The sequence below is a fragment of the Brachyistius frenatus genome, unplaced genomic scaffold (genome assembly GCF_029030835.1).
Source record: "Brachyistius frenatus isolate BFR_SWC_R1_liver_20210118 unplaced genomic scaffold, ASM2903083v1 Contig_482, whole genome shotgun sequence".
Classification (NCBI taxonomy): domain Eukaryota; kingdom Metazoa; phylum Chordata; class Actinopteri; family Embiotocidae; genus Brachyistius; species Brachyistius frenatus.
Window position 1 is genome coordinate 25,076 of NW_027211081.1, and position 14,417 is coordinate 39,492.

General features: G+C 42.3%; 1 protein-coding gene across 1 annotated transcript; it reads right to left on the minus strand.

The window, feature by feature from the left end:
• Positions 1 to 1,983: 1,983 nt before the first annotated feature.
• On the minus strand, positions 1,984 to 11,517 carry LOC138614329 (protein FAM240C-like). Its single transcript, XM_069687699.1, has 3 exons — positions 11,448 to 11,517; positions 11,228 to 11,352; positions 1,984 to 2,207 (listed from the first exon to the last, which is right to left on the minus strand). Exons 2-3 carry the CDS (start codon positions 11,347 to 11,349, stop codon positions 2,084 to 2,086), a joined length of 246 nt encoding a protein of 81 aa, XP_069543800.1. The 5' UTR covers positions 11,350 to 11,352; positions 11,448 to 11,517; the 3' UTR covers positions 1,984 to 2,083.
• Between the last annotated feature and the right edge of the window lie 2,900 nt (positions 11,518 to 14,417).

The following is a 14,417-nucleotide window of genomic DNA, read 5'->3' on the forward strand; positions in this document are numbered from 1 at the left end:
ACGAGTCCAGTCCATGTGCCCAAGTGTCCTTGGGCAAGACACTGAACTCCAAGATGTTCCCTTGTGTGTGTGTGTGTGTGTGTGTGTGTGTGTGTGTGTGTGTGTGTGTGCGTGCGTGCGTGTGTGTGTGTGTGTGTGTGTGTGTGTGTGTGTGTGTGTGTGTGTGTGTGTGTGTGTGTGTGTGCAGTCTATTTATAGTGGCACTATGAATGCAAACTTGTGTTCCCAAATACTAAATAAAAAGATGATTCCCAGTTTCAAGAAGCTTGGCAGGAGAGGAATTCTCCAGGATGCCAACGATCCCAAACACACTGCTGGAGAGTGCAAGAGTTTTAAAGATAAAAAAAAAAAAAAAAAAAAGAAGTAAAAAAACTAAATCTGGCCAAGAAGTCTCTTATCTGACATGAATCCAACAGATCACCTCTGGGGTGTTTGAAATTGGAAGGCGGTGCAACAAAACTCCTCCAGCAAAGAGCAGCTGAAAGGAATCACATGACGCATGGCAGAGCAGATTTGTGGAAGACTGGTAGGATCTCTGTTCAATCTGTCATCAAAAGGAAAGGCCGACATGCAACATATTAAAACAATAGGATAGTCTCATTAATTCAGGGTGTGGAGGATTTTAATGCACTTAAAGATTGAAAGATTGAGATTGAACTTTGCAGCAAACCTGTTTGTTTTTAAATATACATGAGATCAGATAGCCCACACTTCAATTTCAGATCTTACAATTGTAATGAGATGATGATATTTTGGATCATTTAACCTCTCAGTGATATTAAACATTGGTTCAGTTGGACTGTGTTACTCTGGGTCAAGATTTTATGGTTTTAATTTCTTCGTTGGCAGGAAAAATGGACGTTGATTGTTTTCTTGTTTTATCTCGAAATATAAAAAAAACAAAATCAAAATCAAAAGCTTTCTTTGTCACACTGTCTAATACAGATGAGTCATTTTGTTGTATAGAAACGTACCAACAAAATATATTTGTATAATGCATGTTAGAGTGTATTCTGACATTACTTTATTATGCTGCAGTTTTTCTTGTCCCTCTTACAAATTATACAATAATGTTGACAGAGTTGGAAGATACTCAAAAATTAACCGTTTTAATTAGTTTCCTTAAAAAACGTTAAAAATGCTCAGTTTTAGTTAGTTTTGTATTCCAGATTTTATCTTAGTAAAAGTTCTTTGAATACACAAAGTGAAAGTCCTCGTTATAAATTCAGGTGTTTTCAGTGGTGACGTGTGGAGGCTTCAGGCTCCTGAAAGATTTTCATCATTGTAAAGATATTATACAAAAAAGTTATAGTGTCTTTACAAGTCTTTGAAAAATCAGCACCTCAAGTTAACTTCTGCCTGTTTTGTTGCAGGAAATGTTACAACTTTGATATTTGAATCGATAACTTCACATAAATGCATAACTCCAATCTCAGCAAGTCTAAACAGCAACATAACATCACCAGTATCATACATTCAAAGTCCCAGTGATAAATAAATATGAAGTGAAATGCATTAATGAATTGCCTCTAATATATAAGAGGAGAAGTATAAAGAACTGTAAACGGAAAATACTTGAGTTATGTACCTTCATATCATACTGAGGTACAGTACTTGTAATTTTCTTTAAGTTACACAGTGAAGTTGCATCTGTGTGTTGATTCTGTTAGAAATGTTCATGAGTTTTTAGATTTTTATGTTTTCATGCCGTCATTAAAAGGATGGAAATCCCCAAAAGTGAATGAGTTTATTCACTATAGAGCAATGATTCCATGATATGAGGTAAGAAAAACATATTGTATGACCCACTGCCTCTGGCACCAGGCAGCAATAAAGTGATTCTTTAACCATCAACACCAACAAAAACATTTTAATAATACTTGCTATGAATCAAAAAGGTGAGATATTTCATTGAATTCTTACTGGATTTATTTTTTTGAATATTTTCTAAATATACATGTTGTCATGTAACTTTAATCACGATAAATGCACAACTTTCTTCTCTTCCCGAGGCAGCGGCTCTTCGCCGGAGGCTGATGGGTGGAAGTGTTTTTATCACCTTCTCCTGGTTGATCTGCTGATTTCAGGGCGACTCCAACTTTCTGAAGCTCTGCTGAGCTTTCTGAGCTCGTCTCGTTCTCTCATCAAAGAAACTCTGCTGGAACCGATTCCTCTGATCCAGCCGGACCACCCACTGCTGCCTGAGTCTGGAGACGGAGAACAAACGAGGAGGAAAAGAGTCAGCTGGTGTTCAGAGTGAAAACAGCTCTACTTCAAATAAAATAAAAGGATTAGCATTGACATCAACATTGTGTATGTTATGAATCCAAAACAGTTTTAGAAAATATCACGCAAAGTAGCAATTCAGGTAAAAATGGAACGATGGTGCGACAAATTCATCTGAGAACATGAGATAGATAATCAGGAAACGAGGCTGTAGGTCGGATAAAATGTTTAAAATGTGCACATAATGGCGCTCATTGGCGAGGCTGGCTGTTTTCTTCTCTGTGAACGCGGTCTGGTCCTTCTGAGCGGCGGACCAATCAGTGACCAGTGTTGGTGGTTAACTGCGTTTGTCCCGACCCTCCTTCACTGTGATTGGACAAGTTCAGCGCTCAGTGCAGAAAAAAACTCTCAGCACCTCGTCAGTGTGTTCATAATGTGTGTATATAATTCATCCTCAGTGCATCTTGGTTCACATTGGAAAGCCGCCTACTCAGCACATGTCCACTGAATAAGAAATACAAATGAATGTGTCTCTGTGTTTGTATCTGACCGGCTGCTTCCACATTTTGCCGTTTTGTACAGCAGGTTTGTTAGTTTTGGTTGTTTTCTTTCCTCCATTCAATCTTCACCTGAACATCTCTGCCTGCTCTTCTTATTTTTTTGCTACCAGAAAAAAAATCTCCTGTGTCTCTCTGACACTGAACTGAACAGAAAGCAGGAGAGATTTACAGCCATAAAGCTGCTTATTGATATAAAACACAGGCTGTATGACGCTGTTTCACCAAAAGCTCCTCTGGGTTTATCTTTCTGTTCATTTTCATGTTTGTTCAGACATCCTTCTCAGGTTGTTCATTAATCCACAGCAGCAGAGCTCAGCACTGCAACAATTAAATAATGTGACCCGAACCGGTCGGGTCGCGATGGAAACACTGAGCTTAACTCAGCAGGAAGTGGGCCGCAATAATGACAACTTATCCTCTCTGAGATTTGCTTTAGTCACAAGTGGATTCTGCGGGCGGGTGGGGTGGGGGTGGAGTGGGGGTGGAGCGGGGGTGAAGGGGGGTGCAAGGGGAGTGGAGCGGGGGGGAGCAGAGGTGGAGCGGTGGTGGAGCGGAGGAGCGGAGGTGGAGCGGGGTCTGGACATGCCTGCAAAGTCAGCGTCACCGGACCGAAAATAAAAAAGGTTTTGACCTGATGATGGTGCTGAGTGAGATTTTCAGAAATCACCACATTGGTCACAGCAAGGCTGCTGAAGCTCGCTCTGTGTGTGTGTGTGTGTGTGTGTGTGTGTGTGTGTGTGTGTGTGTGTGTGTGTGTGTGTGTGTGTGTGTGTGTGTGTGTGTGTGTGTGTGTGTGTGTGTGTGTGTGTGTGTGTGTGTGTGTGTGTGTCTGGTGCTGCCAGCTCTGTGCTTCTACACCTAGTTTCCTTTGGATAACAGCCATCGGTTGTTATAGACAGTCTGAGGTCCAACAAGTGAAAAGTCGTAACCAAAACACAGGAACTTGATTTTTTTTTTTTATGAGTAAGAAAAGTGAACCAGAAAAACTGACCTGTTAAATCATTAACATGATATATAATTATAGCCTACAAGGGGTTTCTGCAATGATTTTATAGTTTACAAGTGAGCACAGATCTTTTCCTTTTCTACTTTTGCTGGGAAACACTAAAAGGCTTCATGACAAGCTGCAGCAGCGAGGACGACAGCTTCACGGAAACAAACAGGCAGCGTTTGGAGATCACTAATGAATATGTCTACATATAGTAACCTATGTGATATAGCAATCCATCTTTTAGTTTTACTTTGGTAGAGACAGACTGAAAAGTACCCTAATAGGTTCTCACAATCGACTGAAGCATGTCAGACATTTAAATTCCTCTCAAACAGCAGCACAGTTTGTAAAATGTTTCACTGTCAGGGGCTAAAACATGAAAAAGTCCCCGTACGGTTACAGCTGGGTTAAATGTTGTCTTCAGACCCAGCTTACACAAATCCTTTGAGCTATATTTCTCTATTAAGACCCACTTTACACAAAAAATATTGTTATTTTAATGCTGCTGAAACAATGATGTATGTCAAATGAAGGATTTTCATGATGCACCAAATAATTTTAAGTCACAAATCACCTCCAGCTGTTCCCCTGCAGAAGACAGGCAGTGATTTTGTAAAGTGTCTCCAAAGAAGAATAAAGTCATTTATATGTGGCTGTGTGTCGGATGTGTGAGGAGCTTCAGAGGCCGTAACTCCTGGGCTTAAATTAATCATGCACACATCCAGTGAAACTCGATCTTCAGTCAACGCTGTCAGGGATAGTTGTGTTTTGGGAAAGGAATTGTGTGTGTGTGTGTGTGTGTGTGTGTGTGTGTGTGTGTGTGTGTGTGTGTGTGTGTGTGTGTGTGTGTGTGTGTGTGTGTGTGTGTGTGTGTGTGTGTGTGTGTGTGTGTGTGTGTGTGTGTGTGTGTGTGTGTGTGTGTGTGTGTGAGGCTGCAGGATTAATATTGTTGTGTCTGTGTTAGCTCACACTCGTCTGTCAGCGCGGTCCATCTCGTGTCCATTAATCTGCAGCGTTGTGCTCGTCCGTCCTCAGATATCCACACTGATCTCCGGGATTCGAACCTATAGCCGAGCCGGCTCTAATCAACATTCTCAGGCTACTATGTGATGACAGACAGACGAGCTGTAAACATAACTGAAGCATTTTCTAAACTAATCAAGTTATGACACAAAGGAAGGTTTATTTTGAATGTTCTTTTCCTCTGTGACTCTGCTGAACCCTGCACTTCATCCTTCTATCAAACGTGTGCTCTTCATCAAACCCCAGAACTTTATTTTAAATTTTAATAAAGTTTATAAAGTTTCCAAAGACACCAAATATATCAGGGGGAGTTTTTGATCAGTTTTGCTAAAATAATGCATAAAACATGAAAGATATTTCCCTTCTGATATAATACTATATCCATAAATACTTTGAGGTTTGAATATTAAACTTGTATATTTAGTATTTAACCTAAACCTGAACTCATCTTCTAACTTTACATCAGTTAGACGAGGCTAAATAACAAACACTTTACTTTGAAGGGCAAACTAACAAACATGATCATCCTGTTGAATGTTGAATCATCTTCTCAGTAAAACTTCGACACAAACTGAAGACAGGAACACATATTATTTTATATTAGTATTGCACGGCTGTGTGGGGAGTAGAAAAAGTTCCAAGGCCGTTCCTTGACCTTTGAAAGTCTTCAGAAAGTCTACAGCGGTGAAGTGATGAGTCGGGCGAGGTGTTCTGATGACATCACGTTTCAAAGAGGGGCGGAGCTTCACTGTCCGAGACCGAAGAAGGCACGTCAGGCGAGGAGACACCAGGTGGGTTTTCTTTGACGTTGGTGGGGTTGTGCAACCGTGAATTCGTCCCCCAGAGAAAGACTGTCAACACTGAGTTCCACTGGGACCTTCTGAGGGAAACATTCACCACCTCAACTGTGACCTGAACAACTGGCTTCTCCAACACAGTGTTAAAAACACAGTCAGAAATTATGTGGGGGATTTTTGTTGGAGACAAAGATGCTTGAAGACTATTACAAATACTACGAGGGTAAATCAATAAGTTCCGAGACAGGAAGATCAAACCCTGATGAGGAACTGGTCCAATCGTCCTCAGTTCCTGAGGTCCACTGGTGTTTGAGCAGCGTTCTGCCGCGTCTGTGATGGTTTTCACTCCTGAAACTTGATCAGAGAGCGAACATCAAAGTTTGTGAAACATTTCTGGGGAACAGAGAGATGTCTCAGGGAGACCAATCGTGTCTTCGTGGTCTCGGACCTCCTGGAGCATCCGAAGAATCTCCGTTGATGATTTCCAGAGTTTGATAGTAAATCTGACGCACCGATCCGCTGCTCACAAACACGGTGGAACTCAGGAACTGATGCTGATCAACTCTGTTCCAGTTCCTCATCAGGGTTTGATCTTTCTGCTGCTCCGTGCACGTCGCCGTGCTTCGCTCCGTGCACACGCACGAGCACTAGTCCCGGAACGTTTTGATTTACTCTCGTAAAATGCTTTTAAAGTAGTTTTCTTTAATGGCCAGAACACAAAACTGGTTGTATTTATCTTGGTTTGACCAGGATCCGTGTGTAAATCAGGGTCAACTGCAGCCCAAAGGGTCGTGGTAATACTTCAGTCATGTAATACTTCAGTAATGGTAATACTTCAGTCATGTAATACTTCAGTAATGGTAATACTTCAGTCATGTAATACTTCAGTAATGGTAATACTTCAGTCATGTAATACTTCAGTAATGTAATACTTCAGTAATGGTAATACTTCAGTAATGGTAATACTTCATTAATAATAATACTTCAGTAATAATAATACTTCAGTAATGGTAATACTTCAGTAATGTAATACTTCAGTAATGGTAATACTTCATTAATAATAATACTTCAGTAATGGTAAATCTTCAGTAATGGTAATACTTCAGTAATGGTAATACTTCAGTAATGGTAATACTTCATTAATAATAATACTTCAGTAATGGTAAATCTTCAGTAATGGTAATACTTCAGTAATGGTAATACTTCAGTAATGGTAATACTTCATTAATAATAATACTTCAGTAATGGTAAATCTTCAGTAATGGTAATACTTCAGTAATGGTAATACTCACTGTATGTCACTTCCTTATCATCGCACTGAACCACCGACACGACTCGCTCATTGGTCCGCCCCTCAGATGATGAGCAAACATTAAAGTGAGCAGCTACTTCTACATGTCTAACAACCATCTTAGAGTTTGCTGGGATTGTAAACAAGTCTTTTCTCTGGAAACTACAAACTTGTAACAGACACTTAAAATTGGGTGACCAGGTGTCTCGCTTTGTGCGACTGCACAGCATTTTCCTTCCTTTTTCCGTTTCCCACCTATTGACAAGATGTCCCACATATTGACACGATGTCCCACCTATTGACACGATGTCCCACATATTGACACGATGTCCCACCTATTGACACGATGTCCCACCTATTGACACGATGTCCCACATATTGACACAATGTCCCACCTATTGACACGATGTCCCACCTATTGACACGATGTCCCACATATTGACACGATGTCCCACATATTGACACGGTGTCCCACATATTGACACGGTGTCCCACATATTGACACAATGTCCCACCTATTGACACGATGTCCCACATATTGACACGATGTCCCACATATGTAAAGCAGGGAGGGCTGTCATGATGCTTCTGTGACTGATGTCAATCAAACTGCGCTCGTAGGTGAAGTTCAGGTTGGTCTGTCACCGTTATGACCAACGTGGAATATAACGAATCAAAAAGTCACAAGCTGCACAAATGTCAGTAGAATATGATGAAAACTACCTCAAAGTAAAGAAGATGCAGCCGCGACAAAGACTGGAAACTACTTATAACCGGTGGAACCGGTAGAAGGTGATTCTCAGAGAGTTTTTGCTAAACGTATTTTTCAATTTTACGGCCTGAATCGACATGTAAGTCTCACATGAAATGTGTCGATCAAAAAGTCACTGTTCATGTCTCCCGGTCGTACCGGTCACTGTTCATGTCTCCCGGTCGTACCGGTCACTGTTCATGTCTCCCGGTCGTACCGGTCACTGTTTATGTCTCCCGTCGTACCGGTCACTGTTCATGTCTCCCGTCGTACCGGTCACTGTTCATGTCTCCCGTCGTACCGGTCACTGTTCATCTCTACCGTCGTACCGGTCATTGTTCATGTCTCCCAGTCGTACCGGTCACTGTTCATGTCTCCCGGTCGTACCGGTCACTGTTCATGTCTCCCGGTCGTACCGGTCACTGTTCATGTCTCCCGGTCGTACCGGTCACTGTTTATGTCTCCCGTCGTACCGGTCACTGTTCATGTCTCCCGTCGTACCGGTCACTGTTCATGTCTCCCGTCGTACCGGTCACTGTTCATCTCTACCGTCGTACCGGTCATTGTTCATGTCTCCCAGTCGTACCGGTCACTGTTCATGTCTCCCGTCGTACCGGTCACTGTTCATGTCTCCCAGTCGTACCGGTCACTGTTCATGTCTCCCGTCGTACCGGTCACTGTTCATGTCTCCCGTCGTACCGGTCACTGTTCATGTCTCCCGGTCGTACCGGTCACTGTTTATGTCTCCCGTCGTACCGGTCACTGTTCATGTCTCCCGTCGTACCGGTCACTGTTCATCTCTACCGTCGTACCGGTCATTATTCATGTCTCCCAGTCGTACCGGTCACTGTTCATCTCTACCGTCGTACCGGTCATTGTTCATGTCTCCCAGTCGTACCGGTCACTGTTCATGTCTCCCGTCGTACCGGTCACTGTTCATGTCTCCCGTCGTACCGGTCACTGTTCATCTCTACCGTCGTACCGGTCATTGTTCATGTCTCCCGGTCGTACCGGTCACTGTTCATGTCTCCCGTCGTACCGGTCACTGTTCATGTCTCCCGTCGTACCGGTCACTGTTCATCTCTCCCGGTCGTACCGGTCATTGTTCATGTCTCCCGGTCGTACCGGTCACTGTTCATCTCTACCGTCGTACCGGTCATTGTTCATGTCTCCCGGTCGTACCGGTCACTGTTCATCTCTCCCGGTCGTACCGGTCACTGTTCATCTCTACCGTCGTACCGGTCATTGTTCATGTCTCCCGGTCGTACCGGTCACTGTTCATCTCTACCGTCGTACCGGTCACTGTTCATGTCTCCCGGTCGTACCGGTCACTGTTCATCTCTCCCGGTCGTACCGGTCACTGTTCTTGTCTCCCGGTCGTACCGGTCACTGTTCATGTCTCCCGGTCGTACCGGTCACTGTTCATGTCTCCGGGTCGTACCGGTCACTGTTCATGTCTCCCGGTCGTACCGGTCACTGTTCATCTCTCCCGGTCGTACCGGTCACTGTTCATCTCTACCGTCGTACCGGTCACTGTTCATGTCTCCCGTCGTACCGGTCACTGTTCATTTCTCCCGGTCGTACCGGTCACTGTTCATCTCTACCGTCGTACCGGTCACTGTTCATCTCTCCCGGTCGTACCGGTCACTGTTCATCTCTCCCGGTCGTACCGGTCACTGTTCATCTCTACCGTCATACCGGTCACTGTTCATCTCTACCGTCGTACCGGTCACTGTTCTTGTCTCCCGGTCGTACCGGTCACTGTTCATGTCTCCGGGTCGTACCGGTCACTGTTCATCTCTCCCGGTCGTACCGGTCACTGTTCATCTCTACCGTCGTACCGGTCACTGTTCATCTCTCCCGGTCGTACCGGTCACTGTTCATCTCTCCCGGTCGTACCGGTCACTGTTCATCTCTACCTTCGTACCGGTCACTGTTCATGTCTCCCGGTCGTACCGGTCAGCACACTGTGGGACGAAGCTGGAGCTCGTAGATTGCAAAGAAAAAGTAATGTGGTCGGACGAAAGTAACGGATATGAAGACAGATGTGCTGACACATCTAAAATTTATATTAAATTAAATGCAGCAGTTCTAAGTTCTAAGTTCAAGTTTGAATAAATTGAATCTGATGGTGTTTGGATGGCACGCTGGTGCTCATGTCTGTTGTTGACAGACAACTGGACAGACCAGAAATCTGGGTGGGACTTTCTGGCACTTCACTGGTTTGAATCCTACTTGAAGGACCGAGAAGACTTTGTGTCTGCAGCTAATCACACATCAGAGTGCACTAAAAGGACATGTGGTGTTCCCCAAGGTTCAATTCTGGGGCCTCTTCTGTTCAACATCTACAGATTATGGAAAACAACAAAGTGTGTTTTCATAATTATGCAGACAACACACAAATCTACATAACTATATCGCCAGCGGACTATAATCCCAGACAAGGGTTGTAAATGCATTGAACAAATCAACAACTGGATGTGCCAGAAGTTTCTTCAATTAAACAAATATAAAACAGAAGTCATTGTTTTTGGACTGATTGAAAGTCAGTCATTGATGTTAAAAATCACAAACCAAGTCAGGAGTCTGTCGTCATGGATTCAGACCTCAATCTGAACAGACAAATTAGACAATTACAAAATCAGCCTGCTATCACCTGAAGAACATATCGAGGATTAGAGGACTTATGTCTCAACAGGATTTGGAAAATCTTGTCCGTGCATTCATCTTCAGTAGACTGGACTACTGTAACGGTGTGTTTAAGGGTCTCTGTAAAAAGTCAGTCAGAGCGCTGCTGCTGATTCAGAGCCCTGCAGCTCGAGTCCTCACTGAGACCAAGAAACTGGACCACATCCCTCCAGTTCTGAGGTCTTTACACCAGCTTCCTGTCCAACAAAGAATCCACTTCAACATCCTGCTGCTGGTCTATAAAGCTCTGAACGGTTTATTTGTGATCTGCTGCTCCTTTATGAACCATCCCGACCCCTCAGGTCGTCTGCTGCTCGCCTTTCTGTTCCCACAGTCACAACTAAACATGGAGGAGCAGCGTTCAGTTTCTATGTTCCACATATCTGGAACAAAGTCCCAGAAAGCTGCAGGTCTGCTGAGACTCTCAGATCCTTTAAATCAAGACTGAAGACTTTTCTGTTTGCTGCCTTTCATTGAACCAGATGTAAGGACGTTGATCAATTTACTGTATTTCAGCATTTTACTACTGTATTTTATTTCTTAAACTGCACTGTAACTTTTATTCTATTTTTAGCTTGTTAAAATGACTGTTTTTAATGTTTTAATAACTGTTTTTAAATGTTCTTTTCTTTCGCCTGATGTTTTGATGCTTTTAATGGTTTTATGTGAAGCCCTTTGAATGACCTTTATGTGTTCTATAAATGAACGTGCCTTGCCTTGTTGTATTAAGTCACATGCAAAAAAAAAAAATCTGTAACCTGCACTGTCTTCTGTGTGTTTATTTTTATGAATGAATAAATCTAAACTTCAGAGTCCCTCTCCCATCGTCCCTCCTAAACGTCCTCTACGTCCCACATTTGGTTGGTGGACACCTGTCTTCCAATGTAAAAACTGTCTGACCGTCCCAGAGCGCTGCTCCTCCTGCGGGTCTCCTCCTCGTCCATCTGCTCTCCCTGCTCCACGATCTTCTGCTCCCAGAACAACCTCAGCTTGTGTTTGTCGTGGATTCGAGCTGCGTTCATCGCCTGGCAGCAGGAATCACACACTTTTCATACGTTCGAGGAACGCGATGCTTTTCAGCCTTCACAACAATAATTCTTTTTTTTTTCTTTGTACTTACTGCAAATTCTGTTTCTCTTCCTCCTGTATTTGATATCGTTCTCTCTCCTCTCTGTGTCCTTTCTGTGTGCTGTTCGGTCTCAGAGATTCCTCATAATCATCTTTTCTTTTCTTTTCTTTTCTTTTCTTTTCTTTTCTTTTCTTTTCTTTTCTTTTCTTTTCTTTTCTTTTCTTCTTATTTCTTCTTTTCTTTTCTTTTCTTCTTTTCTTTGCGTTTCTTCTCTTTACATTTATTCTCGGTTCTTGTGCTCCTCTCTCTCCACCTGCTCCTTTATCTCCTCTTTTAGCTCCTCCCCCTGCTCTCCACCTCTATTCTATCATATCTCTATCTCCTCCTTTGCTCCTCTTCTTTCCTCTCTTCATTTCTTTAACCTCCTCTTTTTCCACTTCACTAGTACTTTTCCACTTTTCTTTCTGTATTTAATATTATATTTCCTTAATCTTGTTTTATTCTTTTTCTTTCGGTTCTTACTGTTTTTGTTCACTTATGAAGTACTCATCATTATGTATATATGTAAATGGAATAAATACACAACATAAAATAGGTCTATAGGTATAAGCAGAGTTGTAATAGTGTGTGGATGAGCCTCATTTCAGCTACTATGTGTAGTTTCTTGAAAAATGACAAAATGTAAAATGCTGATCATGACATTTGATGCAGAAAAGGTGCTTCAAAGGATCTCTTGGTGTTTATATTTAAGGTGTGTTGAACAATTAAAATTTAATTTTACCAGGTGGTTAAAGTTTACATATCACTGAGGGAAAAGGCAAAGGGTTTCATGGGCAAAATAAAAGTACTTTTTTTTTCAGTTTGCTCATAGAAATCCTTTAAAGAAAAAAGATGTCGTTCTAAAATACCATAATTGTTACTTGGACAGGAAAACATAAATAAATAAGCTGCACATGCAGATAACTTGTTTCTTTGCCAAACCAATCATTGGAGGCAGTTAATGAGGAAATAAATCACCAACTATTAAATCTAAATTTAACTCCAATACTGGAACCAAACCATTTCTGTCATAATACATAATATTGTAAAACATAAGCACACAGCGTTTTTCAAAGGTTAGCGATCCGGGAACATTCAGTGAAGAGTACTGCAATGCAGCGTTGAACACCATGGTCACTGAGCCATTATTACAAGGTTGTGTCTAATTTTACATTTTGATTAAGTAGAGGTGCAAATGTCTGTTTCTTCCTGGATACTTTTTAAACTCTCAGTCTGGCCTGGCGATGGGAAACGGACACGTGTTGAATTTTAAGCTTCTCCAAAGTTTCCCTCATCCATTAAGCCAGAGGAGTTCATTTCAGCCTGTCGGTCGTGGAGCTGTTACTGATGGAATTTGGGGAAGAATTTGCGTGCGTGCGTGCGTGTGTGTGTGTGTGTGAGTGTGAGTGTGATAATTTTTCACACTGACTGTAATAAAGACTCAACACAGAACACATTGATACCGTATCATATTTTTTTAGATAAATTTTAACTCAGACTGCTGCCACAGACAGTATGGACATTTAAATGTTCTTTTTTCTGTTTATGTACCGACAGTCGTATTGTCACACACACACACACACACACACACACACACACACACACACACACACACACACACACACACACACACACACACACACACAGATCACCGTACATAAAGACACAGATGTCACATGGCTTAACCAAAGGCACCAGGATCTCTGCACAGCTTAGTCGTCTTTACACTCCCACTGCAGCACAGTCTGGTTGTGTGTGTGTGTGTGTGTGTGTGTGTGTGTGTGTGTGTGTGTGTGTGTGTGTGTGTGTGTGTGTGTGTGTGTGTGTGTGTGTGTGTGTGTGTGTGTGTGTGTGTGTGCGTGTGTGTGCGTGTGCGTCAAAAAAGAAACCTTCATATCTGCAATGAATCAGTGAACAGATCTGTTTTCATGGTCTGATCAGTAACAGTGTAAAAAAGTTGTTCACTGAAAATCAACAATCTTACACAGAACTGTACATACGAGTGTCTGCAGTTGTTCTTCTGTGTTTATTGTTCAAACTTTCTAATTTGGGAGATTGATGACATCACCAAGAGACTATGATCTTTATTTTTTGGTGGGGAGCAGAAGAGGTCGTGTGTGTACATTGTGTACTATTATTAGTTCAGGTGCCGGACAAATTTAATGTCCACCCACTGACGTAAAGCTGACAAATATTTTATTGGACTGAAAAGAGGAAACGTTTCGACCTCTTCAGCTGGCAAACAGCCAACATCTTAAAGAACAGCAGATTTATATACATCCTGTTGACACCACAATTTATAACAAGTTCAGATATACTTCATGCTTGAGGAGAAGCACGTAGTCACAGTTCATGCAAAACAATTATTTTGTAATGTGCGGGAAAGAACAGAGATGCAATAGAAGGAGAAAATTATTTTTATGTTTAAACTCCTTGAGTTCCTTAAATAGAAAAATTTGGGAAAATTTTCACCTGAAAAAATATCTCCAAATCCAGAGTACCAGCTCAATAACTGTTAAAGACTCTCAGGATCATTTTAAAAGACTCCTCATTACCAGGGCAGAGTGATATTTACAATGAGTGTGTTGTGCTTTGCAACATTCAAAGAATTGGTGGTGGTTTGAGTTTAAATAGCAGATAGAAGCTGGTCCTGTGCAGAGCTGAAAAGGGTTAAAACATCCAAAACTCATTAGTCAAATTCTCATTTTGTAAAATCAATTTCGTGGCAAATCTGAGGCTATTATTAAGGAATGTCTTCAAATTTGGGTGGCACGGTGGTGCAGTGGTTAGCACTGTCACCTCACAGCAAAAAAGGTTCCGGGTTCGAATCCGGTCCTGGGGCTTTCTGTGCGGAGTTTGCATGTTCTCCCTGTGCTTGCGTGGGTTCTCTCCGGGTTCTCCGGCTTCCTCCCATCATCCAAAAACATGCACCTCAGGTCAGGTTACCTGGCGCCGCGCTAGTGGCAGCCTGCTGCAGCAGCT

Coding starts and splice junctions, on each gene's coding strand:
- LOC138614329 (XM_069687699.1), bottom strand. CDS start 11,349: ATGAACGCAGCTCGAATCCACGACAAACACAAGCTGAGGTTGTTCTGG. Junction 2,208..11,227: donor AGGAGCAGCGCTCTGGGACG/GTCAGACAGTTT, acceptor CTCCGTCTCCAG/ACTCAGGCAGCAGTGGGTGG.